Here is a 27,620-nt window from a genome sequence, read left to right as displayed (position 1 = left end):
CCACTCTTCCTCTCTTAGTCTCCAATTTGATGATGATTTATTTAAATTTGTTTCTGTTTCAAATTATTTTTAGCCCTCACTCTGCATTGTATATAGTCAGATGACTAGGTCTGTCCTTTACCCCAGAGGACTTACAAACTAAGTCCTTTTCCTAAGCTGCATTTGGCCCTACCATACAACTAATGCAGCTTAAAATGCATGTAAATAATGTTTTGGAGGGGTATAATAAAACATAAGCATTGCCTCTGCCGGGTCAGACCAGGGGTCCATCGTGCCCAGCAGTCCACTTCCGCAGCGGCCCCCCAGGTCCATGACCTGTAAGTTCTCCACCGCCTAAATTGTTTATACCCTAATCATTAAATAACCTGTATAGTAACCCTCTATCTATACTCTGCAATCCCTTTCTCCTTCAGGAAGTCATCCAGTCCCTTTTTGAAACCCAATATTGTCCTCTGTCCTATCACCTATCTTGGAAGCGCATTCCAGGTGTCCACCACCCTCTGAGTGAAGAAGAACTTCCTAGCATTCGTTTTGAATCTGTCTCCTTTCAGTTTTTCTGAAGCCCTCTTGTTTTTGATGTCCCTGCTAGTCTGAAGAATCTGTCCCTCTCCACCTTCTCTATGCCTTTCATGATTTTATAAGTCTCCTTCATGTCCCCTCTAAGTCTCCGCTTTTCCAGGGTAAAGAGCCCCAGTTTGTCTAACCTCTCGGCATATGAAAGGTTCTCCATTCCCTTTATCATCCTAGTTGCTCTCCTCTGGACCCTCTCAAGAATCGCCATATCCTTCTTAAGGTACGGCGACCAGTATTGGACACAGTACTCCAGATGCGGGCGCACCATTGCTCGATACAACGGCAGAATAACTTCCTTCGTTCTGGTAGTGATACCTTTTTTGATAATGCCCAACATTCTGTTCACTTTCTTTGAGGCCGCTGTGCATTGTGCCGCCGGCTTCATCATTTTATTCACCAATACCCCCAAGTCTTTTTCTAGGTTGCCTTCCCTCAGTACCTCCCTCCCATCGTACATCGGGTGCAAGACTTTACATTTCTCTACATTGAAGTTCATCTGCCATCTTTTTGCCCACTCACTCAGATTGTTCAGGTCCCTTTGTAGTTCTTTACATTCCTCAATAGTTCTGACCCTACTGGAGAGTTTTGTGTCGTCCGCGAATTTTATAACTTCGCACTTCGTCCCTGTTTCCAAGTCATTAATGAATATATTGAACAGCAGCGGTCCCAGCACTGACCCCTGTGGGACACCACTCGTGACCCCTTTCCAGTCAGAGTAGGGTCCCTTTACTCCTACCCTCTGCTTCCTGTCCGCCAGCCAATTTTTTTATCCATCTGTACACGTCCCCTTCCACCCCGTGACTCCACAGCTTCTTTAGTAGGCGCTCGTGGGGTACCTTGTCGAAGGCTTTTTGGAAATCCAGATGACCAGTTTGCTTATCCCCTCAAAGAAATGCAGTAGGTTCGTTTGACATGATCTTCTTTTACAGAAACCATGCTGGCTTGCTCTCATCAGATTATTTTTTTCTATATGCTCATTGATACTTTCCTTGATTCGGTCATCTTCCCCGGAATTGAGGTTAAGCTCACCGGTCTGTAGTTTCTTGGGTCACCTCTCGATCCTTTTTTGAAGATAGGTGTAACATTTGCTATCCTCCAGTCCTCCGGGATTACCCCTGTTCCTTAAGGATAGATTACAAATCTGCCGCAGTAACTCCGCTGTTTCGTCTCTGAGCTCTTTCAGTATTCTCGGGTGGATTCCGTCTGGGCCCGGAGATTTGTCAGTTTTTAATCTTATCTATCTGCTTGAGTACGTCTTCAAGGCTTACCTCCATGCATGACAATTTTCCCTCTTGATCCCCCTTGAAGATTTTTTCCAGTTCCGGCACATTGGATGTGTCTTCTCTTGTAAAGACCGACGAAAAGAACATGTTTAGTCTGTCAGCCACCTCTTTTTTCTCCTTCACCACTCCCTTCCTGTCTCCCTCATCCTCATTCAGAGGCCCCACCTCCTCCCTCGCCGGCTGCTTTCCTTTCACATATCGGAAGAATGGTTTAAAATTTTGTGCTTCCTTGGCTAGTCTCTCTTCGTATTCTTTCTTTGCTTTTCTGACCACTCGATGACATTCTTTTTGTTGCTTCCTGTGCTCTTTCCAATTTTCATCAGTTTTGTCCTTCTTCCACTTCCGAAATGATTTTTTCTTGTCTCCTATCACTTTCTTTACTTCATTGGTTATCCATGCCGGGTTTTTTGTATGATTCTTTTTGCATCCTTTCCTAAATCTGGTTTTGCGCCTCGTTTACCATGTACGGGACTGCTTCATGGAACAACTTGTCTAGGAACCAACGAGAGGGTCAGCGATTCTGAATCTAATCCTCAACATAGAAACATAGAAATAGACGGCAGATAAGGGCCACGGCCCATCTAGTCTGCCCACCCCAATGACCCTCCCCTACCTTTCTCTGTGAATAGATCCCACGTGTCTATCCCATTTGGCCTTAAAATCAGGCACGCTGCTGGCCTCAATAACCTGAAGTAGAAGACTATTCCAGCGATCAACCACCCTTTCAGTGAAAAAGAATTTCCTGGTGTCCCCGTGCAGTTTCCCGCCCCTGATTTTCCACGGATGCCCCCTTGTTGCCGTGGGACCCTTGAAAAAGAAGATATCTTCTTCCAACTTGATGCGGCCTGTGAGATACTTGAATGTCTCGATCATGTCACCCCTCTCTCTGCGTTCCTCGAGTGAGTACAGCTGCAACTTATCCAGCCGTTCCTCGTACGGGAGATCCTTGAGTCCCGAGACCATCCGGGTGGCCATTCTCTGGACCGACTCCAGTCTCAGCACATCCTTACGGTAATGCGGCCTCCAGAATTGCACACAGTATTCCAGATGGAGCCTCACCATGGATCTATACAATGGCATAATGACTTCAGGCTTACGGCTGACGAAACTCCTGCGTTTGCAACCTATGATTTGCCTTGCCTTGGATGAAGCTTGCTCCACTTGATTGGCAGTCTTCATGTTCTCACTGACGATCACCCCTAAGTCTCGTTCTGCTTCAGTTCTTGTTAGGATCTCGCCATTAAGGGTGTAAGTCTTGCAAGGATTTTGGCTGCCCAGGTACATGACTTTGCATTTTTTGGCATTGAAGCTGAGTTGCCAGGACCTATACCAGCGCTCCAGTAGGAGTAGGTCGTGCATCATGTTGTCGGACATTGAATTTATGTCTGTTGTGCTTTTGCCCACTACATTGCTTAGTTTGGCGTCATCGGCGAATAATGTTATTTTACCTCGCAGCCCTTCTGCCAAGTCTCTTATAAAGATGTTGAATAGGATCGGGCCCAGGACCGAGCCCTGCGGCACTCCACTGATTACCTCCGTCATTTCGGAAGGGGTGCCGTTCACCACTACCCTCTGAAGCCTACCTCCAAGCCAGTTCCCAACCCATTTCGTCAACGAGGTGACACCAGGAAATTCTTTTTCACTGAAAGAGTGGTTGATCGCTGGAATAGTCTTCCACTACAGGTGATTGAGGCCAGCAGCGTGCCTGATTTTAAGGCCAAATGGGATCGGCACATGGGATCTCTTCACAGGGCAAAGGTAGGGGAGGGACATTAAGGTGGGCAGACTAGATGGGCCGTGGGCCCTTATCTGCCGTCTATTTCTATGTTTCTATGTTTCTAATGTGTCGCCCAATCCTATAGAACTCATCTTGCTCAGCAACCTGCGGTGTGGTACACTATCGAATGCTTTACTGAAGTCCAAGTATACGATGTCCAGGGACTCCCCAACATCCAGCTTCCTCATCACCCAGTCCAAGAAGCTGATCAGGTTGGATTGGCAGGATCTCCCCTTAGTAAATCCATGTTGACGGGGATCCCTTAGAATCTCCTTGTTCAGGATCGTATCCAATTGGCGTTTGATTAGAGTTTCCATTAGTTTGCACACTATTGATGTGAGACTCACCGGTCTGTAGTTTGCTGTCTCCATCTTGGAGCCTTTCTTGTGGAGTGGAATGACGTTAGCCGTCTTCCAGTCCAACGGGACATTACCCGTACTAAGGGAGAGATTGAAGAGTGCGGATAGCGGTTCCGCCAAGACATCACACAACTCCCTGAGCACCCTGGGGTGTAGGTTGTCAGGCCCCATTGCCTTGTTAACCTTAAGCTTTGACAGCTCGCAGTAGACACCGCTGGGTGTAAACTCGAAATTACTAAACGGGTCATCTGCGTCAACCCTTGTCTGTAGCTGAGGGCCGAGTCCTGGCGCCTCGCGGGTGAAGACTGAGCAGAAGTATTCATTTAACAGTTGGGCTTTTTCCGAGTCCGCTTCTACATAGTCTCCGTCTGGTTTCCTAAGACGTACTATCCCACCTGGGTTCTTATTTCTGTCACTGATATACCTGAAGAAGGATTTATCTCCTTTCTGGATGTTCTTCGCTAGAGACTCCTCCATATGGAATTTGGCCTCCTTAACTGCTGTTTTGACGGCTTTTGACTTGGCCAGATAGACTTCCCTAGAGTCCTGTTTCCCTGATTGTTTGTAAGAGATGAATGCTTTTTTCTTCTCCTTGATGAGGTCCGAAATCTCCGCAGAGAACCACTGTGGCTTATTGTTCCTTCGCCGTTTACTTACTGATTTAACATAGCGGTTTGTTGCTTCTTGTATGGTGGCTTTCAAAGTCAACCACATTTCTTCCACGTTATCAGTTTCTGCTTGGCTTTGTAGCGCCTGGTGAACGAAGTCTCCCATTTCTTTGAAGTTTGTGTCCTTGAATTTGAGGACCTTGGTCAGTGTGGTAGATTTAGTGAAACCTTTCCTGAGATTGAACCATACCATGTTGTGGTCACTGGAGGCCAATGTGTCGCCCACCGAGACCTCTGTGACACTTTCTCCATTGGTAAGTATCAGGTCCAGTATTGCCTGATCCCTTGTTGGTTCCAACACCAGTTGCCTGAGTCTTGCTCCCTTCATAGAGTTTAATAGCCTCCTGCTGCTGCCGGAAGCAGAGGAAAGCATGTCCCAATCCACATCAGGCATGTTGAAGTCACCTAACAATACTGTGTCCCCACGCAAGGTGATATTCTCTATATCTCCGATTAATTCCATATCTAGGTCATCCTGTTGTCTTGGGGGTCTGTATATTATGCCAAGATACAGGCATTTGTCCTTCCCTCTGGCCAAATTTACCCAAAGGGATTCCCCAGTGTAGTGGATATCTGTGATTCTGGTGACCTTAATGTCATCTTTAGTATATAATGCTACACCTCCTCCCATTTTGCCCTCCCTGTCCCGGCGAAGCAAGTTGTAACCCGGTATGACCATGTCCCACCCGTGGGAATCCGTGAGCCAGGTCTTAGATATCGCCACCTCATCCAGGTCGGCATTCCTCATTTCTGTTTCTAATTCCAGGATCTTGTTTCCCAGACTGTAAGCGTTTACGTACATAGCCCTCCATGTTGTATGTTTGTTACGTCTCAGTGGGGATGTTCCCGCTTGAGCTACTTGGACACCTTTAGCATTATTCGCATGTTTTGTACTTTCCCTAGACCCAGAGTTACAATGTGCACCTATCCCGGACTCCCTAGACCCAGAACTACAGTGTGTTCCTATCCCAGACTCGGAAATGTGTGTACCCTGTGGGGGTATTCCCGCTTGGGCTACTTGAACTCCTTTAGTACAATTTGCAATGTGTGTTCTCTCGCTGGACCCAGAATTACAATGTGTACTCCCCCTAGACCCAGAATTACAATGTGTACTCCCCTTAGACCCAGAATTACAATGTGTACTCCCCTTAGACCCAGAATTACAATGTGAGCCAACCCCAGACTCGAAAGTGTGTATACTCCCCTGACCAAGATCGGTGTTTACTTACCTTAGTCTGAAAAAAGTATTGGCAGCTTAGCTCGCCAGGTAGATTGTTTGTGCCCGTACCCTCCCCCAACTTACCTAATTTAAAGCCCTGTGTAGTAGGCGGGCTAGATAGTGTCCAAGGACGTTCTTCCCTCTTCTGGTTAGGTGTAACCCGTCTGGTCCCTGTAGTCCTTGCAATGCCTCTCCATTGTGCAAGAACCCAAAGTTCATCTCCTTGCACCATCCCTGCAGCCAGTCGTTTGCCCTCTGGATGCAATCCTCCCTGGTACTGCCCTTGCCCCTTACTGGGAGGATTGAGGAGAAGACCACCTGCGCATCCATCCTCCTCAGCTTCTCACCCAGGGCTCTGAAGTCTTCAGGTATGCTCTCCGGGGTGCTCCTGGCGGTGTCGTTGGTTCCGACGTGGATGAGAATCATGGGGACGTGGTCACGGGGCTTGATGAGTCTGTCGAGGCAAGCGGTTACATCCCGGATCCTGGCCCCTGGCAAACAGCAGACCTCTCTTGATTGCAGGTCTGATCTACAAATTGGACCCTTGGTGCCCCTCTGCAGCGAATCCCCGATGACCACCACTCTGCGCTTCTTAGAGGTGGGCCGATCTGTTGGCTCCGGAACTGGAACCGTCTGCTGAACAACTTCTTGTTCCTCGTTGTCAGGACCTTCCTGTAGCAGCTGGTATCTGTTCCTCAGGGTGATTTGTGGTGTCGATGTAGAACCGCCCTGTATGTGAGAGAAAGAGACAGAATAAGGTCTTCTGCGTTTTCCTGTGGAGGAAGTCACCAGCTGCCAGGAATCAGCGTCCCCAGCCACTTCCTGTATTCCGACGGTTGGTCTCAAGTTTGCAGGTTTGGATGCTTTGGGTGTCTCTAGGATGGTCTTGTCAGGTTCCTGTTCGGCGATCTGAGACAGCTCCTGGATGACTCCGTCGATGAAGGTCTCGTCATCTCGGATACATCTTAAGCGCTGAACCTCCTCTCTCAGGCTCCTCAGCTCTAGCAAAAGGCTTTCAGCTGGCTGATCCATTCCTTTCGTCTGTGTGGAGACTGTAGACATATGGGCTGAAAGGACCCGCAAAGGGAGTGGAAGTAGTGGGACCATTAGGAACCAGTGACCACAACATGATCCGGTTCAAAGTGGAAATAGGATTACCAAAGGGGAAGAGAACCAATGCAACAATGTTTAACTTCAAGAAAGGGAACTATGATGCCATGAGACAAATGGTGAGGAAGAAACTCAGAAACAGCACCAAGAAAGCACAGACTGTGGAGCAAGCCTGGTCCTTATTCAAAGGCATATCAGGGAGCGCAAGTGGGCGTTCTTGTTAACCATTTAGCGCAGTTCTATTACCTCCCACTAAGTGGCTAGAGCGCGGATAGCACGTAAGCCCTTACCACCTCCAAAGTGCACATAGGGTCATTTTTTTAATGGCCACACACTTGGCACTTGATCATTTTATGGCTGTTGTACAAAAGGCCTTAGCATGGGGGGAAAGCCCCATATAAGGGTGTCCTAAGGCCACATCTTACTGCAGCTTACTAATGAGGTGATTGAGGGTTAAGTGACTTGCCCAAGAACTAAGAGCAGGATTTGAACCTGGCTTGGCTGCTTCTTTGCTTGGCACTCTAGCCTCTAGGCTACTCTCTGGCACTGACCAGATAGAAACAGTCCCAGAAAGAGCAGATGAAATTCTAACATGGTAAAGTACAGAAATCTTTCGCTCAGCTCCTACATTGTGCCAGAGAGCGTCTTGTTTAGAAGGTGTAATGTGGCTTTGATTTAGCCTTGTTTAGGATTGCTTCGGGTGCTGGCTTCCTATTTGAGTATTTTATGCTTTGTGTTTCTACTTGAGAAAATACTTTTTTGTATTTTCGTACGGTGGTGCAAGCATTAATATTAGGAAGGTTAGATTATTGTAATGCGCTTTATTTGGGGGTAGTGAAAATGAAAAGTAGGGCATCGCAAGTTTTGATGAATTCTGCGAGATTGTTTGTGGGGGCTTCACGGATGGCCAAGTTTATTTATAATTTGATAGACTGGCCATCAACAACTATGCGGTTGGTTTACAGAGCTAAATTTAACACTTTAAAAAAATGGGGGGGGGGGGGAAGAAAACTAGACAACGATGATGATTGGGTGATGAGGGAGTTGATACAAAAGGTAACAAGGGAGGGAAGGTTTCATAAATACATCGAGGTTAAAATTAAAATGGAGGAACGAGGGGGAAGGGAAAAAACAAATAGGGAGTGGAAGTCGCTTCCTAAAAGCAGTTCTTAGCAAGCGCTGATGAATAACTAAGGGGATGTCTAGCTTGTGTTTAGACTTGAATTTGTCAAGGGAGTTTTTGAGACGGAGGTGTGATGGCATAGCGTTCCAGAGGGAAGGAGCAGGGGCGGAGAAGTTGGGATTACGAAGGTAGAAAAGTTCTTTGATTGATGGAACGGTTAAAAGGTTCTGGTCTGCGGATCTCGAGGGGAGGCATAGGGGATGAGTTGTTTCTCTAAAAACGATTGACAATGAGTCAACTCGATTTTGAATGTGAGCAGAAGATGCGATGGGAGACCGCTAGCCAGTGTGATTCACGAAGAAGTGGGGTGACATGATCATATTTTGACAGCTGTATTTTGAATAAGCTGCAACCGGTGAATTTCTTTTTGAGTAATCCCATAAAAGAGGGAGTTACAGTAATTGATGTGTGAGATGATCAGAGTGAATAAGAGTTTGAATGGAAGAAGGTTCTAGAAGAGAGGTTACAGAATGGATTAGATGGAGTTTTTAAAGCATTTTTGAATGACTGAACTGATTTGATCGTGGTAGGTATAATAACTGCCACATATTCAGGTGTTTCAGAGGTTTGTGGAAGAGGACATTCAGAAACTGGAAAGGGACCAACAGAAGGTAACATGCAATATGTCATCTGAACAAAGGAATGTACTTAGATCCCTGGCTAAGGATACTAATATTGTAATAAGACCGGCTAACAAGGGGGTGGGGGGGGGGGTTGGTGATAGACACTGATGGTTATGTAGCTATGAAACAATTGAGTGACACCCAATATTATACCAAGTTGACCTCTGATCCTACAGTAGAAATATCACAGAGGAGTATAAGTTTATGCATCCAGTAATAAATTTTGAACCCAAGATCCCTAAGAGTTTGGAGGATCCCCCTGAACGCTCCATAGTATAGGGCATCGGTTCTATTTTGGAGCCGCTGTCTGACTTCATGGACTTTTATTTGAAAAGGGAAGTCAAAAAGCCAGATCATATATTTAAGACAGCACGGACATGTTAAATTTGTTGGAGGGAGCAATTTTGGCAACACTTGATATAAAAGCTTTATATACAAATATTGCCCAACAATCCGCAATAACAGTGGTCCGGGTCATCTGCTGTCTCTTTCTTTATCTCAAGCTAGGATCAACTTTACATTGACCTTGTAGATCTTGCTTTGGAGAAGAATTATTTCCAGTTTGATGATATGTTCTTCATGCAAATAAAGGTCACTGCCATGGGGGCCACTATAGCCTACTACTGCCCCAGGTACAAAATAAGTCCTTGTAGATAACATGTAAACCGCTTTGATATATCAAATCTCATCCTCTATCCCTTTTCCTTTGAGCACAGCTGTACTCTTTCGCACTGATTCATGTTTCTGCAATGGTTTTTCTCCACAGTGTCCCGGGCCCGGGAGGCAGCCCTGGATGCTCAGTTTCTGGTCTTGGCATCTAATCTGGGAAAGGAAAAAGCCAACCAGCTGCACTCGGATATGATTGTTTTTGATCCAACAGCATTTGCAGAAGATTTAGTAAGTACAGAAGTGCTGATCTGCCTGTAATGGTGAAACATGCTGGACCCGCAGCTGGTTCAGATTTTCTGTTTGTCTCATTCGAAGAAACCTGCTAATCATTGGGAAATACTGTTGTGTAGCTGTCAGCCCTTGTGCTAAATATTGTGTTGAGTCAGAGCAGGGGTTTCAAAGTCCCTCCTCGAGGGCTGCAATCCAGTCGGGTTTTCATGAGATCTATGTGCATACACTGCTTTCAATGTATATTCATTGGGGAAATCCTGAAAACCCGACTGGATTGCGGCCCACAAGGAGGGACTTTGAGATCCCTGAGTCAGAGGGAGACTGTGCAGGAGAGTATCCCTTTAATGAGTTATGCTATATGCAGTCTTATATACCACCAAATCATTGCAAAACAGAGTTCTAGGCGGGTTACAAGTAGTTCTTACGTTACATAGAGCTTGATGTACTGTACACCAGTGTTTTTCAACCTTTTTACACCCGTGGACCGGCAGAAATTAAAGAATTATTTTGTGGACCGGCAAACTACTAGGACTAAAATTTAAAAACCCCATTTCTGCTCCATCTCCGCGAGCTCGGTCACCTCAGTAACTATAGAAAAATAGACAAATATAGTGTAAAATATAGACAGCAGATATAAATTCTCAAAACTGACATGTTTTGGTCACTAAATTGGAAATAAAATCATTTTTCCTACCTTTGCTGTCTGGTGATTTCATGAGTCTCTGGTTGCGTTTCCTTTGTCTGTGTATTCTTTCTTTCATTTCTTTCTGCACTCAGGCCCAAGAATTGTCCCTTTCTATTCCCTCCCTCTTTCCTTCCTATGTCCTTAGTGTCCTCGGTGCTTCTTTCCCATGTCTTTAATGCCCCCAGTGCCTCCTTCCCATGTCTTTAGTGCCGGCAGTGCCTCCTTCCCATGTCCTTAGTGCCCCCAGTGCCTCCTTCCCATATCTTTAGTGCCCACAGTGACTCCTTCTCATGTTCTTAGTGCCCCTTCCTGTCTTTGGTGCCCCCAGTACCTCCTTCATATCTTTTTAGTGCCCCCAGTGCCTCCTTCCTATGTTCCTCTCACTGCCTTCCACACTTTGTCTCACCCCTGAAGCCAGCCTGCCTGCCTGCCTACCTCTTTCCCTCCCTGCCCCACAAAAAAAAAAAGAAAAGCCTCCCTCCTTCCTTTACCCTGCTCTTACCACCCTGCTGCTGCTAAAGTCGACAGGAAGTCTTCTTTCCGACGTCAATTCTGACATCGGAGAGGACGTTCTGGGCCAGCCATGCAGCGATTGGCTGGCTCAGAACGTCCTCTCCGACGTCAGAATTGACGTCGGAAAGAAGACTTCTTGTCGGCTTTAGCAGCAGCGGCAGGGCGGTAAGAGAAGGGGACCCGGGGAAAGGAAGGAGGGAGGGCCAAGAAATGAGCGCCTGTCCCGTTGTCCCCGAGCACAGCTTCGGGATGGGACAGGAGGTCTGAAAACAGACCTATGATCACTTTAATCTTGCCGGCCCTGCACAGACTGGCAGAAATTTTCTGCGGACCGGCATCGGTTCGTGGACCGGCAGTTGAAGAACAGTGCTGTACACTACTTGGTAAAAAACAGATTACAACCTTTACAGAGACTACTACGACGACGAGACTTTAACATTATCATAGACAGTAAGTTCTAAATGGCGTTTTCATTAGGCAGAGTAGGCCTTCAAAGTGGAACCCAAACTGTGTTAATCGCCTCGCAAAGATTTCTGAAAAAGCCATGTTTTCAGATACTGTCTTTGCTGAACATAGCGTGAATCTCAGTAGGAAGTTAAAAAAATTGCAACGATACCTCTTATATTTGATACCTTTTAGGGTTGGGAATGATTGGGACAAGCAATCACAATTTCAGGGTTCAGCAGTTCTTTTTTTTTTTTTTCCCATTATTTTTTATTTTCAAATTTTACATAAAGTGTACAAAATATTAAAATACAATTGATAAATACATAGTATCACTTTTATATCTAATACATTATATATCTAAATTTGATTTTCCCCCTCTCCCTCCCCCCACCCTTTTATTACTTTAATATAATATTTGTAATTTTCAAATTTTACATAAAATGTACAAAATATTAAATTACAATTGATAAATACACAATATCATTTTTATATCTTATACATCATATTCTAAATATATTTATATCCCCTCTCCCTCCTCCCACCCTTTTATTATTTTTCATTCATACATATTGTATAACATATTATAACATATTATGTAAATATTATTTTCATTACCCCCCCTCTATGTGCGTCATAAAAAAGATACTTAAAAGAAGAAAAGAAGAAGAGAAATCTTAATATTTATTCATTACAGTATTTTGTCAATGGCCCCCATATTTTTATGAATTTAGTATATGTCCCTCTTTGTATTGCTATTGTTCTTTCCATTTTAAATATGTGACATATTGTATTCCACCAAAATGTATAATTTAGGTTATTATAATTCTTCCAATTATTGGTTATATGTTGAATGGCAACCCCTGTCATTATTAATAAAAGCTTGTTATTTTCTGGTGAAATTTGACTATTTTTTCTCATCATCATTCCAAATAATACCGTATCATATGATATTGCTATATGATTTTCCATTAATTTGTTAATTTGTGGCCAAATTGAATTCCAAAAAGTTTTAATGTAGGGACAATGATATAGTAAGTGATCTAATGTCCCTGGTTCCAGATTACAGTGCCAGCATTTACTAGACTTAGAACTGTCTAATTTTTGCAAACGTGTGGGGGTCCAAAAAGCTCTATGTAATAAAAAGAACCAAGTTTGTCTCATAGATGCTGACACTGTACATCTCATTCTCCAAGACCAAATTAGTGGCCATTGAGATGCATTAATTTGATGCTTAATCTCAATGCTCCAAATATCTCTTAGACCATTTTTTGGTTTTTTATTCAAATATCCAGATATTAATTTATACCACAATGCGGCTTGATGTCCTAGGAAGTCTGCTTGAAAACATAAGAACTTTAAACTATATTGATTATTTAATGTTTTCCATTCAGGGAACCCAACCTGAATGGCCTGCTTCAATTGCAACCATTTAAAACTTTGTGTTTTATTAAGATCAAATCTATGTTGCAATTGTGAAAAATCCAGCAGTTTACCTTCTGAAATAACATCGTCTAGAGATCTAATGCCTGCAATAATCTAGTTCTTCCAAAGGATTTGAGCTCCGCCAATTTTGATCTTGGAGTTTATCCATATAGATTGATTAGTTGATTTGTTTATTGGGATAGGTGTTAATTTATCAATAAACCTCAACGTTTTCCAAGTATCCATTAATATTTTATTTTCTCTGTATCTTCTAGGTATGTTAATACTTGGCAGATGAACTAAATTTAGGGGAAACATAAGACGCCATTCTAAATATAACCAATCCGGTGCATTATCCATAAGTTCTGGGAGGATCCAATACATACCCTGACGTAAAATATAGGCTTGATGGTACCTATAGAAATTTGGAAAATTTACCCCTCCCTCCTTAATTGATTTTTGTAAAGTTACTAAAGCTATTCTAGGTGTTTTACCAAGCCAAAGAAATTTTGTTAAAATGCTATTAAGCTTTTTATAAAAGGACCCCTGAAAATAAATAGGTATCATACTCATTTGGTAGCAAACTACAGGTAACATCATCATTTTAATAGTTTGAACTCTTCCCCACCAAGAAATATGTAATGGGTTCCATTGTTCACATAGCTCCGTAACTTTTTTTAATACATATTTTTCATTCTCTTTTACAGTATCTTCAATTGTATTTTTAACTTGAATGCCAAGATATTTAAATCCTTCTTCTTTCCATATGAATGGAAAAGTATCAAATAATCCTTTTACACAATGAATATTCAAGGGTATAATTTCAGATTTATTCCAATTAATTTTATAACCTGAAAATTTGCCAAACTTATCAATTAATTCCAATAAAGAAGATAAGGTAGACTCTGGATTTCTCAAATAAAGTAAAATATCGTCAGCATAAGCCGAAATTTTATATTCCATATCTGAATATGGAATACCTTGTATCTCCCTCGTTTGCTGTATTGCTAACAATAAGGGTTCTAATACAACATCAAATAACAAAGGAGATAAAGGACAACCTTGTCTAACTCCCCTCTGCAATTGAAAACCATCAGATATCTTATTATTAATATTTAGTCTTGCAATCGGGAAGCTATACAATGTTTTTACCATTTGTATAAATCCAGAACCTATACCAAACCATTCTAAAGCCTGATAGATAAAATTCCATTCTACCCTATCAAATGCTTTTTCAGCATCTAATGAAACTGTAAAAGCCGGTTCGTCCATTTTTTTTGATAAGTTTAACATGTGAAACAATAGTCTAGAGTTATTAGAGGAATGTCTTTTAGCAACGAAACCCGTTTGATGCATATCTATAATATGTGGGAGAGCTTTGGCTAATCTTAAAGCCAAAATTTTCGCCAAAAGTTTATTATCAACATTTATCAAAGATATAGGCCTGTAGTTTGAAACCAAAGTAGGATCTTTATTTGGCTTAGGCAAAACAATTATTATTGATTCAGCCATAGTACCTTTAATATTACCTTTTATAAGTTGTGTCTGATATAAATTTAGTAAATGTGGGGAAAGGATATTTTGAAATGTTTTATAAAATTCTACTGTATAACCATCACCACCTGGAGCGGATCCAACTCTAAGAGATCTCAATGCTGTTTCTAATTCTTTTAATGATATAGGTTCATCTAAACTCCGTTTTATATGATCAGGAACCTTAGGTCCATTAATTAAATCTAAAAAATTTTTTCCATCTTTTTGTCTCTCCAAATAAGGCTCGGAAGAATACAGGTCCTTATAAAATTTTAAAAATTGTTTTAATATTATATTTGTTTGATTTGTTATTATACCATTATCATCTTTTATTCCATTAATATTGGTTCTTCTTTTTTTTGCTTTAAGATAATTTGCCAATAATCTCCCCGCCTTATTAGAATTTCCATAATACATTGTTTGCTTGGAAAACAAATCTCTTCTTATCATTTTTGAAGTTAATTCATTATATTTACCTTTTGCTTTCAAAAGAGCTTGCAAAACTTCATATTCCCATTTATTTACCAATTTAGCTTCTAATATTTTTATTTCTTTTTCTAATTCTATATATTTTATTTTAATCTGTTTCCTAATAAAAGCTGAATATGATATAATATTACCCCTCATAGTTACTTTAAATGCATCCCATACATTCTCTATAGATGTATCCTCCACTAAATTTATTTGAAAGAAATCGTTAATTTGTGTTTTAAAATTTTCCAAAAATTTGTCATCCACAAGCAATGCATTATCAAATCTCCAAAGAGGTCTACCATTCTCTAATTGATCTAATTGTAATTCTATCCATACTCCCGCATGATCAGAAATGATAATAGGATCTATGGAAGCTTTAATCACCTGTTGCACTTTATTTGTTGAAACAAAAATATAATCTATTCTTGAAAATGATTTATGAACCTGTGAACAAAATGAAAATTCCTGATCATTAAAATGAAGAATACGCCACATATCTTTCAAATCACATGATTGAACCAAATTATCTAAACCTAAAGATTTTATACTTTTACCTGGTTTTTTTATCCAATAATGGATCCATTACAGCATTAAAATCTCCAGCCACCACTAAATTAGAAGCAGCCAGTGGTAATAACATATTCTGTAACTTTTTAAAAAATTCTGATTGATTCGAATTAGGGGCATATATATTAAACAACGTCAGGGCATCATTTCCCATACCTATATCAATATGTATCCATCTTCCATGTGGATCTGAATTTTTTACCTTAATCTTGGCCATACATTTTTTATTTATAAGAATTGCTACCCCTGCTTTTTTACCCTCTGCTGGAGCAAAAAAACATTCCTTTACCCACCCACCCGATAGTTTCTGTGATTCCTTTATACTAAGATGGGTCTCCTGCAGACAGTAAATATCCGCATTTTGCTTTTTTAAAAATGTTAATACTTTTTTCCTTTTAATTACGTGATTCAGGCCATTGACATTAATAGAATATATTTTAAAAGACATTATACATTTTAATACTTTTCATTATAATCTTCTTCCCCTCTTCCTTCATATTTAAAATCCAAAAAATGTTTTTCACGACACACATATTTACCCCTAAAGTATCTAATCCCTTGTTTATTTTTTCCTTAATCATTCTAGTAAATACTCTCCTTTTCCCTCCCTTTCCCACCCAATACAATGGCTGCTTAAGGATACACATTGGAATTGTAACCCGAACATTCTCCTCCCCCTTAGGCAACTAATATTCAATCAAATTCCCCTTCTATCTATCTATATTAATCTTTTATTTCTTTAGTCATTTTTCCATATCTTTTCATTAATGTATCTTTATCTATTTAACAGTTTTTAATTTATATTTCCTTAGTATTATTTTTACATCATAAAATTTTATCTTAAACATATATTTAATATTTTATCAATGTTTTTCTTATATCTTGCTCTTTCTTTCTTATAAATTTTTATTGTCTTTTCTTTGTTTCATTTTTCTTTCCTTCAGATATTTCAATAATTCATACTTTTATAATTTTTCATAAAGTCATCAAAACCCATCTTAATGTTTTATGTTAAAATATCATAGGTTCTGGTTTAGCAAGAAAAGCTTTTAATTTTTCTGGATCCTCGAAATACAGGGATTTATCTCCAGATGATACTCTCATTTTTGCCGGATAATATAGACCATATTTAAAACCTTTTTCTTTTAGCTGAGGTCTCATGTCTAATAGTCTCTTTCTTTTATTTGCTGTGTTTTTAGCAAAGTCCAGCAAAAACCATATTCTGGATCCTTTATAATTTAGATTTTTGTCTTGCTTTGCAGCATTTAATATTTCTAATGCTTGTTGGTATCTAAGCATTTTGAAAATTAGCGGTCTTGGCCTGCCTTTGTTTTCTACATTTTTAACTGGGATTCTATGCGCCCTTTCTATTTCAAGTGGTTGTTTCAAGTCCAGTTGTAAAATTTTTGGAATTAAATTTTCAAGAAAAAGGATAGCATTTTTTCCTTCTAAATTTTCTTGTATTCCAAAAAGTTTAATGTTTTTCCTTCTTCCTCTATTCTCATAGTCTTCCAGTTGATCTTTCAATTTATTCAATTCCAGGCTGTCATTTTTGCATCTATTTGATTCACTTTCCAAAATCTCCATTTTTGATTCTAATTCAGTTGTTCTTTTGTTGTTAACTTCCATTTGTCTGTGGATGTTTAATATTTCTTCCTTCATTTCAGACATATTGGTTACAGTTTCCTTAAGCATTTGTTTAATTTGTCTTAGTTCTTCCATAACTTCTGCTTTACTCAATATGTCAGGTTCTTCAACAGGAAGTGGGATCTTGCTTGGTGTTATTTGATCTTGTTTCTGTCTTTTTGCAGACGTACCAGCCTCATTTTTGTTTTGTCTGGTGCTTGTCATGTTGTTGTTTTTCTTTTTCTTAGGTTTTAGTTCTTTACAGTTGTTAGTAGACACAAAATTCTTTTTTCAGTCACAATTCCCAGTAATCTGTCTTTGATATTTTACTACACCATACAGTGAGGGAATATCAAGTTTCTCTAGCTCTTCTTCTAAGGTTTTGTTTCAATTTTGACAGGAACAAAATTTCTTCTCAGTGTTTTTCCAAATCTTGTTTACATTTAACACCTTTAGCAACCTGTTTTTGTTGTTGCTTTACTCCAGCACTGAGAAGATTACAATTCTTTGTCAGTCACTTCATCAGCAATTTATCCAGAGATAATATTCAATAAAAGAAATTGATCTTCTTTTTTCCTTCCAAGTCTTTCTCTCTCTGTATTTTGTTTTAGCTTCGGCAGCAGAAATTTTCTCAACAGATTTTCCCTGTCAGTTATTTGCTTCAATGCCGCGCTTTCACTGTAGCCTATAGTTTTTCTCTCTCAATGTCTTATTTATATTCAATATGTGTCAGCTTTATTTTAAAACTGCATTGAAACTTTCTCTTTCTTCCGTTGGCCAATTTAATTCTTTGTCAGCCTGGCTTTACTGCCTCTCCGTATCAGCACTGAGAGAAGCCGGTAGAAGAAGTAATTACCCTCCCCCAGCCTTTCTTCTCTTCAGTGTCGGCGGTTTTATTTTTTCATGTATATAAGTTTCAATATCTCATCGTTCTTTCTATGAGAAAGCTGTCAAACCTAATTTTCAACAGCCTTTTTTACTCACACAGTTCTTGCCGATTCTATCTCTCCCTTTGTTCTTTTCTTTCAGGATTTTTCTCGGCAGGCACAAGTCTTTATTCATATCAATCTGAAGTAACTGTCAGTTACCTATCACCAGTGCCTTTCCGTTCCAGCGCCTCGATGTCTCTTCTTTTCAGCGCCAAAAACAACTGCCTCATGAAAAGCCGCAGCTCCCCGACAGCAAAGGAGGTCGGCCCACAGAAAAGCAGAGCCTTAGGAAACGCTGTAGCTTGCCGACAGCGAAGGGGCTCGGTCTGGCTGAAATGTACAGCTGCAGGAAACGCTGTGGCACTGCCGACAGCACAAGAGCACCAGCGCTAAAAAAAAAAAAACCGGCAAACTTTTTTAACTTCCCTCTTATAGTCTCTGTCTCAATATCCAATCTGCCAGCTCTTCTCCCTTTAATTCCGCCTGGTTTTAACCCGATGTTTCGCCGTCTCAGCACTGAGGGAGAGAAAACCGGCAAATCTCACTTTGGTTTTTTTACTCAGTTCTTGTCTTCGTTTCTTCAAGAGGATGTTAAATCTGATTTATCAATATTTTCTACTTCAAATATGATTGTTTTCTATTGAAATAAATAATAATGGGATATTTTTATTTTATGTCAGTTGCCCAATTGGAGAGGAGCGTCGCGATCACACATCCATTCTGTGTTCGCGTTAAGCCACGCCCCCTGGGGTTCAGCAGTTCTACCTAATAGTTTGGTAAATCTGGGAAGACTGTCCAGGGCGTCTCCATATAAGGTCTTAAATGCTAAACAGCATAACTTAATATACTACTACTTATCATTTATATAGTGCTGAAAGGTGTACACAGCGCTGTACATTTTGACATTTATAGATGGTCCCTTCTCGGTAGAGCTTACAATCTAACTTGGACAGACAGACATGACATAGAGGATTGGGGATGCAGAAGTTAGGAGTCAAAAGCACTCTCCAAGAGGTGGGCCTTGAACACTGCCTGAGATTGAGCCGGCCATTGAGTTCAACCCACATGAGCAGCAGTGTGATATGATCAAATCTCGATTTATACAATACAAGTCTTGGTAGATGGACTAGAGGACATGCCTTTCGTCTCTGTTCATGATGAAGGAAGTATTGGCAGGTTTAAGGCCTGATCAAAGCCCACTTCTTTCAGTTAGCTTCTGAAGGCCAGACCTAGGATTCTTTAGCTCTTTCCGATTGTTTATTGGAGTTCTCTTTCTAAACCATATATGATGTTGATTTGATTGTACACCGCTGTCATGTATTTGGCAGGGGTGTTACCTCTCTGCAGCTGGCATCTCCCACATTCCTTCAATAGATAACATTCTTGGTTTCTGTTCCAGTATGTTACAGTATGCTTGTAGAATCAAAACTTTAGTATTTCAAGTGACATTTGTAAGCCTAAAGTCTTTTGGTGGCCCTTTCAGGGGAAACGTGAACTAGGATCACTTGGTGCACTCTGGGAATGTTTGCATTTCTGTAATGTGGACTGTACAGTATAAAAGGTTTTCTTTCTCTCCCCTATATTTCTCATATCATCCAGTTGACATTTATGGGCCTGAACCGCTTGGAAGGTGTGGAGAGTGATGGTGAAGAGGATGGCATGGCTAATGGCTTCCTTCCACCAGACGCCTGGCAGAGAGTGGGAACTGAAGCGGAGAAATATTTCAAGAGGGCCCCTACCTTCCATTTTATGTAAGAACTTCCTATGGCAGGGCTGTGAGGGCCAGGCTCTGCTAGAGGTCTTGTTTGAAGGAGGGAAGTGGAGGCTTTCTGCTTTGCCTGGTTGCCAAATGCCCCTAATCTGGCCCCAAGGAGGAGGCCATCCTCCCTTTTGCCTTCTCCTGATTCCAAAGGAGGAGCTGCTGATTGCTTTGGCTTGGACCAGCCTGCACACATTGCTCCCTTTAATACTTCCAAGCAGCCTGGAATATTTGAATACATCTGTGATTGCTTTGTGCTAGGTTGGGCTCATTCAAGACGGATCCTCCCGTGCCAAAACAGCGTCTGGAGAGGCAGAAAGAGAAGCCCAAGATGGAGGAGCGCAGGGCTATGCCTGCACAGGTGAGGTCAGGAGGGGGGTTTGAGTATGGTTAAAGGGAAAAATCCCTTCCCACCCCCTAAACTTCAGAAAATTATTAAAAACTAACCTATGTAACCTAAGACCTCTTATCTGACCCTTGTCCCCCAAGATCTCTTTTGTCACTCCTCTGCTTCCTGCTCACCGTACATTTGACCCCTTATATTGTACCTGTTCCCTGCTTACATATTTTAATTGTATCTATGTTCACTGATTGTCCAGCCCTTCTTTGCTGTAAACCACCTCGAACTACTACGGCTTTGGCGGTATATAAGAAATAAAATTATTATTATTATTAAATCTGAGGTCCCTTGTCTTACATAACTTGTATCCTTATTGTCAGGAACTTGTCAGTTACAGCCCAACTAGAAATGTAGAAAAAACACCACCCTGACTGTTCCAACACTGATTTGATATGGCTAGAATCATCTCCAAATTTATTTTAAGTTGCCAAGCAGTAGATACGAGCTTGCTCAAGTCCCAAATCTTTCTAGACCTTGAGCAGATTTTGTGGACAATGTCTTTATCCCCGTGTTGTTGGTTCACATATGTTGAATTTGATAAATTGCCTTTAGCTAAAACAGGAAAGCATTTAACAAGCAACATGAAATAACACCAAACTACATAGCTCCACAAACCACACGATCGCTTTTTTATCTTTGGTGTTTAATGAAGCACACAAATAACACCAGACTTTCCCTTCCAGGTACAACTCTGGTGTTTTCCTCTGGATAGCAAAGGCCCTGTGATTGTCATGTGATACTTGGAGAGAGGCAATCACAAATTTCTGACCCCGATAATGTGCAGGGGAATTGGCTTTACCTTAAAGTATAGAAGACCCAGCATTTACTTCTGTGGCCTGAGATTCCATCTTTAGCTTTTTGGCACCTCAGGCTCAACCACTTTACTAGTTCCATCCTCCTTCCTTTGGCCAACTTTCTCTGCCCCTTCTCCAGGTACCCACACACTAAGGGAAAAGCCACTTCTAATCCAATATTATAAGGAAAAAACAAAACATAAAAGAAGTGACTATTTTCCCTCACACTGTTGACAAATGTCAGTGATTCCTTTAAACAGTGCTCAGAATTACATTACATTAGTGATTTCTATTCCACCTTTACCTTGCGGTTCAAGGCGGATTACATAAGAATTGTTATGATATTAAGAAGTACATATTGTTAAGGTAATAAGAAGTTCTTAAGGAATAGTTTGAACATTTTCTAATTTGCTAAGAAGTAGATAGTATTGTAGGAGTTTGGGGCATGTCTGGTTAGAAACATAGAAACATAGAAAGATGACGGCAGAAAAGGGCTACAGCCCACCAAGTATGCCCACTCTACTGACCCTCTCTATCAAGACTGAGTGTCTTATTAGGCCTCTGTAGGGATCTCACGTAGATGTCCCATTTATTCTTAAAGTCAAGCACGCTGTTGGCCTTGGCCACTTGCTCCGGAAGCTTATTCCAGTGCTCCACCACTCTTTCCGTGAAGAAATACTTCCTAATGTCACCCCTAAATTTCCCTCCTCTGAGTTTGAGTGGATGCCCTCTTGTGGCCGAGGGTCCCCTGAGTAGGAAGATGTCATCTTCTACCTCGACATGACCCGTGATGTATTTAAACGTTTCATTCATGTCTCCCCTCTCCCAGCGTTCCTCCAGAGTGTAGAGCTGCAGTTTGTTCAGTCTCTCTTCGTACGAGAGACCCTTGAGCCCCGAGATATTCCTAGTGGCCATCCGCTGAACCGACTCGATTCTAAGTACATCTTTGCGGTAATGTGGCCTCCAGAACTGCACACAGTACTCCAGGTGAGATCTCACCATGGTTCTGTACAGTGGCATTATGACCTCAGGTTTCCTGCTTACGAAACTTCTATTGATACATCCCATCATTTGTCTTGCCTTGGATGATGCTTTTTCCACCTGATTTGCAACCTTCATGTCTGCACTGATGATCACTCCCAAGTCTCGTTCTACTGTCGTCCTAGCCAACGTTTCTCCATTTAAGGATTCCTGCTACCGAGGTGCATGACCTTACATTTCTTGGCGTTGAAGCCCAGCTGCCAGTTGCGGACCAGCTCTCCAAAGTAAGCAGGTCCTGCTTGTTGTGTTAGATAGGCTTTATGTATTTTTTGAAGAGTAGGGTTTTTGTTTCTTTTTTGAAGGTTTTGTAGTCTGTGGTCAAAATCAGCAGATTGGTGAGTTGTCTGTCCAGTTTCGCTGCTCTGGTGGCCAATAGGTTGTCATAAAGTTTTCTTCGTTTAACGTTTTTGGTTGGCGGGTGTGTGAATATTGTGTGGATTCTCCTGTGTCTGGTTGAGGTAGATTGAATTAGTCGATTGTTCCAGTAGGTTGGGCTGTCTCTGTTTATAGCTTTAAATAGTAGGAAGTGGAATTTGAAGTGTACTCTGGCTTGTATTGGGAGCCAGTGTGAGTCGTGGTATGCCTCTGTGATGTGGTTGTATTTTTTCAGCGAATAGATGAGTCTTAGGGCTGTGTTTTGTATTGTTTGTAGTTGTTTTATCATGGTTGCAGGGCAGGGGAGATATAGTATAGTTGCAGTAGTCTTTTAGGCCTAGGATCAGTGATTGAACCATGAGTTAGAATTGTTTTCTGTCAAATAATTTTCAGACTTATCTTAGGTGTCTCATAGTTGCAAATGATGTTTTTATTATTTTGTTGATTTGTGGTTGCATGGTACAGCCTCTGTCTATCAGCACTCTGAGGAGTTTTAGCTTGGGTTGAATGGTGTATGAGATAGAGTTAACTAAAATTCAATGCAAAGAAATGCAGAGTAATGCATTTGGGGATTAATAATCGGAAGGAACCGTATATGCTGGGAGGTGAGAAGCTGATTTGCACAGACGGGGAGAGGGACCTTGGGGTGATAGTGTCCGAAGATCTAAAGGCGAAAAAACAGTGTGACAAGGCAGTGGCTGCTGCCAGAAGGATGCTGGGCTGCATAAAGAGAGGCATAGCCAGTAGAAGGAAGAAGGTGTTGATGCTCCTGTACAGGTCATTGATAAGGCCCCACTTGGAGTATTGTGTTCAGTTTTGGAGACCGTATCTGGCGAAGGACATAAGAAGACTTGAAGCGGTCCAGAGGAGGGCGACGAAAATGATAGGAGGCTTGTGCCAGAAGACGTATGAGGAAATACTGGAAGCCCTGAATATGTATACCCTAGAGGAAAGGAGGGACAGAGGAGATATGATTCAGACGTTCAAATACTTGAAGGGTATTAACATAGAACAAAATCTTTTCCAGAGAAAGGAAAATGGTAAAACCAGAGGACATAATTTGAGGTTGAGGGGTGGTAGATTCAAAGGCAATGTTAGGAAATTCTACTTTATGGAGAGGGTGGTGGATGCCTGGAATGCGCTCCCGAGAGAGGTGGTGGAGAGTAAAACTGTGACTGAGTTCAAAGAAGCGTGGGATGAACACAAAGGATCTAGAATCAGAAAATAAGATTAAATATTGAACTAAGGCCGGTACTGGGCAGAGTTGCACGGTCTGTGTCTTGTGTATGGCCGTTTGGTGGGGGATGGGCTGGGGAGGGCTTCAGTGGCTGGGAGGGTGTAGATGGGCTGGAGTAGGTTTTAACAGAGATTTAGGCAGTTGGAACCCAAGCACAGTACTGGGTAGAGCTTTGGATTCTTGCCCAGAAATAGCTAAGAAAAAAATTAAAAAATTTAATTTGAATCAGGTTGGGCAGACTGGATGGACCATTCAGGTCTTTATCTGTTGTCATCTACTATGTTACTATGTTACTAGGTTAGTCAAGGTTGGACTAGGAGGATGAAATTTGTTTTGTTGGGGCGTGGTTTGGAGCGCGCACGATATGGCAGCTTAACCGCGGAGCTCCTGAGTCCCAGGCAACAACTGAATAAAATAAAACTATTTATTTACTTGTCCGACTTAAAAATAATAAAAATCAACGGCGGAAATGGCAGCGATAAGGCAAGGAAAAAATGAAAAACCTTGTACTTCGGGAGTGTCGGCACAAAGGTCAAAGGTAACCCCTGTATCGCCGTCCAGCGTACCAATCCCGCTGGAAGCAGATGAAATTAATGAAAAAGCTGACATCATGGCGGAATTATTTAAAATCAAAATAATGCTGACTGATAATGCCAACAAATTATCAGAAGTGAAGGAAGAGTTGATTAACCTGAAACAAGAAATCCAAACTGACAGACAAAGAATGTCTGTGATGGAGGAAAGAATCTGTCAGTTGGAAACTTTCACACAAAAGTGTGAAGAGGAAAAGAAAAATGTAACAGCCTTAAAAAATCAACTAATTGATATGGAGAATCGAGGAAAAAGAAAGAATATTAGAATCCTTGGCTTAGCTGAAAATATTGAAGGAGAAAACCCTATACAGTTCTTGGAAAATCTTTTGCCTAAACTGCTGCAGCTGAATTCTAAATGGCCGTTGGAGATAGAACGTGCCCACAGAATCCCCACAAGAAAACAAACAAACCAGACAGCTCCTAGACCTCTGATCTTCAAAGTATTAAGATACCAACAAGCATTTGAGATCTTAAAAGTGGCAAAAGCAAATAAAAACCTAAACTATAAAGGATCTAAACTGATTTTTGTTCCTGACTTTGCTAAAGATACTGCAAATATAAGGAAACAATTCCTTACATTCAGACAACAATTAAAAGAAAAGGGCTACATGTATGGTCTTTACTATCCGTCTACAATGAGAATTTCTACAGGAAATAAATCTATGTATTTTCAAGATCCTGCTAAACTGAAAGAATTTTTGACACAAGAAGAACCAATGTCTACATAATAAAGCAGAATAAAGCAAATTTATCTAATGAAAATAGATGGAAATAAAGAAAGAAAAAAGAAGAGGAACTAATGTCTACATATAATCAGAATAAAATGGAAGTTTCATCTGAAGAAAGGATATAGAAAATGCAAGATAAAATAAGAATGACAATTTTTGATTCAAATTTTATTACAATATATTGAATTTTATGACTTAAATTAATTTTTGATTTTATTCCATCCATTTAAAAAAAAAAAAAAAAAATTTTATAATTTTTGATTCAATTATTATTAATATATTGGATGTTATGATAAATTTACATTATAATTGAATTGAATACTATTATAGAATTATTGCATATATATTTAATACTGCTATTATTAATTGGAAAAATTATTTTAGATTTGATTAAATGAGTGTGGAAATTATTATAACATAGATATTTAATTCCTATACATATTAGGTTATTATAAATGATGATGTTTAAAAATGTTATTATTACAATATGATATATGGAATTAGAATTATATTTTACATATATTAAATTTATTGTAGGGAGAATATATTATTTTTATCTAAGACTTGAAAATATTAAGATGATTTATCCAATTATAATTTATATGAATTACTACATCTATATTTAATACTGCTAATATTAATGAAAAAATTTTTTTGGATTCGGTTAAATGAATGGGAAATTATTATAACATAGGTATTAATTATAAAATCTTTTTGATATAAATATTTACCTATACATATTACGATACTATAAATGATGATTTTCAAATATATAAAATGATTTACTAAAATATTTATTATTATATATATTATATATATAGGAATAGATATATCTAATTTGAATATATGAAATTAGAACTATATATGAAATATATTTAATTTATTGAAGGGGTAATATATTATTTATATCTAAGACTTGAAAAGATTAATATGATTTATCAAATTAAATTTGATATGAACTATAATATACAAGGGGATTTAATGAAGGTTTAAATGAATAATAAGGTGGATAAAGAAATATGAAATGTATTGAATTAGAGAATATTTTTATGAATGATTAGTTGCCTGGGGGAGGGGATTTAGGTTTTGCATGACCAATGTGTGTTCCAGGACAAACATTGATAGTGGGAGGGTCGGGAGGGAAAATAGAAGGTGGGAATGGGAATCAATATATATTAATTGTGCTGAGATCTAATCATGTATATTATCATAGAATATTGGTTAAAATTTAATGATAAATAAGATGGATATAAAAATTTATTCTATGAATGTCAATGGTTTAAATCATCCTATTAAGAAAAAGAAAATATTATCGTTCCTTAAAAATCAAAATGCGGATATCTACTTCATACAAGAGACCCATCTTTCTGAAACTGAATCTAAAAAATTATCTGGGGGTTGGATTTCTAAATGTTTATTTGCACCGGCTTTAAAGAAAAAAGCTGGAGTGGCTATTCTGATAAACAAAAAATGCAATGCGAATTTCAAATTAATAAATTATGACCCCTTAGGTAGATGGGTGCATGTCGAAATGGATCTGGGAAATACAACCATGAATTTATTCAATTTATATGCTCCTAATACGAATCAAATGGAGTTTTTCAAACAAATTCAACAATTACTTTTACCACTGGCTACATCTAATTTAATAGTAGCAGGAGATTTCAATGCTGTAATGGATCCAATTTTGGATAAAAAACCAAGTAGAATTATGAAATCATTAGGCTTAGATAATTTGATTCAATCTTGTGATTTAGTAGATATATGGCGTATTCTTCATTTTAATGATCAGGAATTTTCTTTTTGTTCTCAGGTCCACAAATCCTTTTCACGAATTGATTATATATTTGTTTCTAATAACCTAGCGCAGCGTGTGATAAAAGCAGTTATAGATCCTATTATAATTTCAGATCATGCTGGTGTGTGGATTAATCTTCAAAATTATGATATTGAACATTTAAATTCAATTTGGAGATTTAATAATACTTTTTTAGCGGATTCAAATTTTCTCGAAGAATTTAAATTAAAAATACAAGAATTTTTTCAAATTAATGATTCAGATAATATTAATGCTGAGATTTTATGGGACGCTTTTAAAGCAACAATGAGAGGGAATATTATTTCATATTCAGCATATATTAATAAACAACATAAAAAACAATTTCTTGAATTAGGAAAACAAATTAAATTATTAGAAAATAAATTAATTGAAAAATGGGAAAATAAAACATTACAAGATTTATTAAAATTAAAAGTTAAATATAATGAGATTTCTTCTCAATTTGTGAGAAAAGATTTATTTAATAGACAAGTTCAATTTTACGGAAATTCAAATAAAGCTGGAAAATTATTGGCAAATTTCCTTAAAGCAAAAAAAAGAAAATCCAAGATTATTGCAATTAAAGATATACAAGGTAATACACACACTAACAATAAAGACATTTTAAGACAATTTCTTGATTTTTATAAAGATTTATATTCTTCTGAATCTTATGAAAATAAAGAACAAGATGGACAAAAATTTTTAAATTCATTTATTGGACCAAATGTTCCAGATCATATAAAAAGAAGTTTAGAAGAACCTATATCTTTAAAAGAAATAGAATCAGCATTGAAGTCTCTTAGAGTTGGATCCGCTCCGGGTGGTGATGGTTATACGGTTGAATTTTATAAATCATTTCAAAACATTATTTTACCATATCTATTAAAATTGTATCAATATCAAATGAATAATGGAAATATATCAGGTACTATGGCTGATTCATTAATTATTGTCTTACCAAAACCAAACAAAGATCCTAC

At 39.4% G+C, this 27,620-nt stretch overlaps 1 protein-coding gene across 1 annotated transcript in view; it reads left to right on the top strand.

The window, feature by feature from the left end:
- Positions 1 to 27,620, top strand: part of NSMCE4A (NSE4 homolog A, SMC5-SMC6 complex component) — a 56,974-nt gene that overhangs the window by 8,859 nt on the left and 20,495 nt on the right. The window contains exons 3-5 of the mRNA XM_033942512.1: positions 9,562 to 9,692; positions 19,491 to 19,642; positions 19,912 to 20,011. Coding sequence (XP_033798403.1) covers positions 9,562 to 9,692; positions 19,491 to 19,642; positions 19,912 to 20,011 — 383 coding nt within the window. The remainder of the gene's footprint in view (positions 1 to 9,561; positions 9,693 to 19,490; positions 19,643 to 19,911; positions 20,012 to 27,620) is intronic.

The sequence above is a fragment of the Geotrypetes seraphini genome, chromosome 4, assembly GCF_902459505.1.
Source record: "Geotrypetes seraphini chromosome 4, aGeoSer1.1, whole genome shotgun sequence".
In the NCBI taxonomy this organism is placed as follows: Eukaryota; Metazoa; Chordata; class Amphibia; order Gymnophiona; family Dermophiidae; genus Geotrypetes; species Geotrypetes seraphini.
Note: the sequence above shows the minus strand (reverse complement) of the source record. Positions and strands in the feature narration are given on the sequence as shown.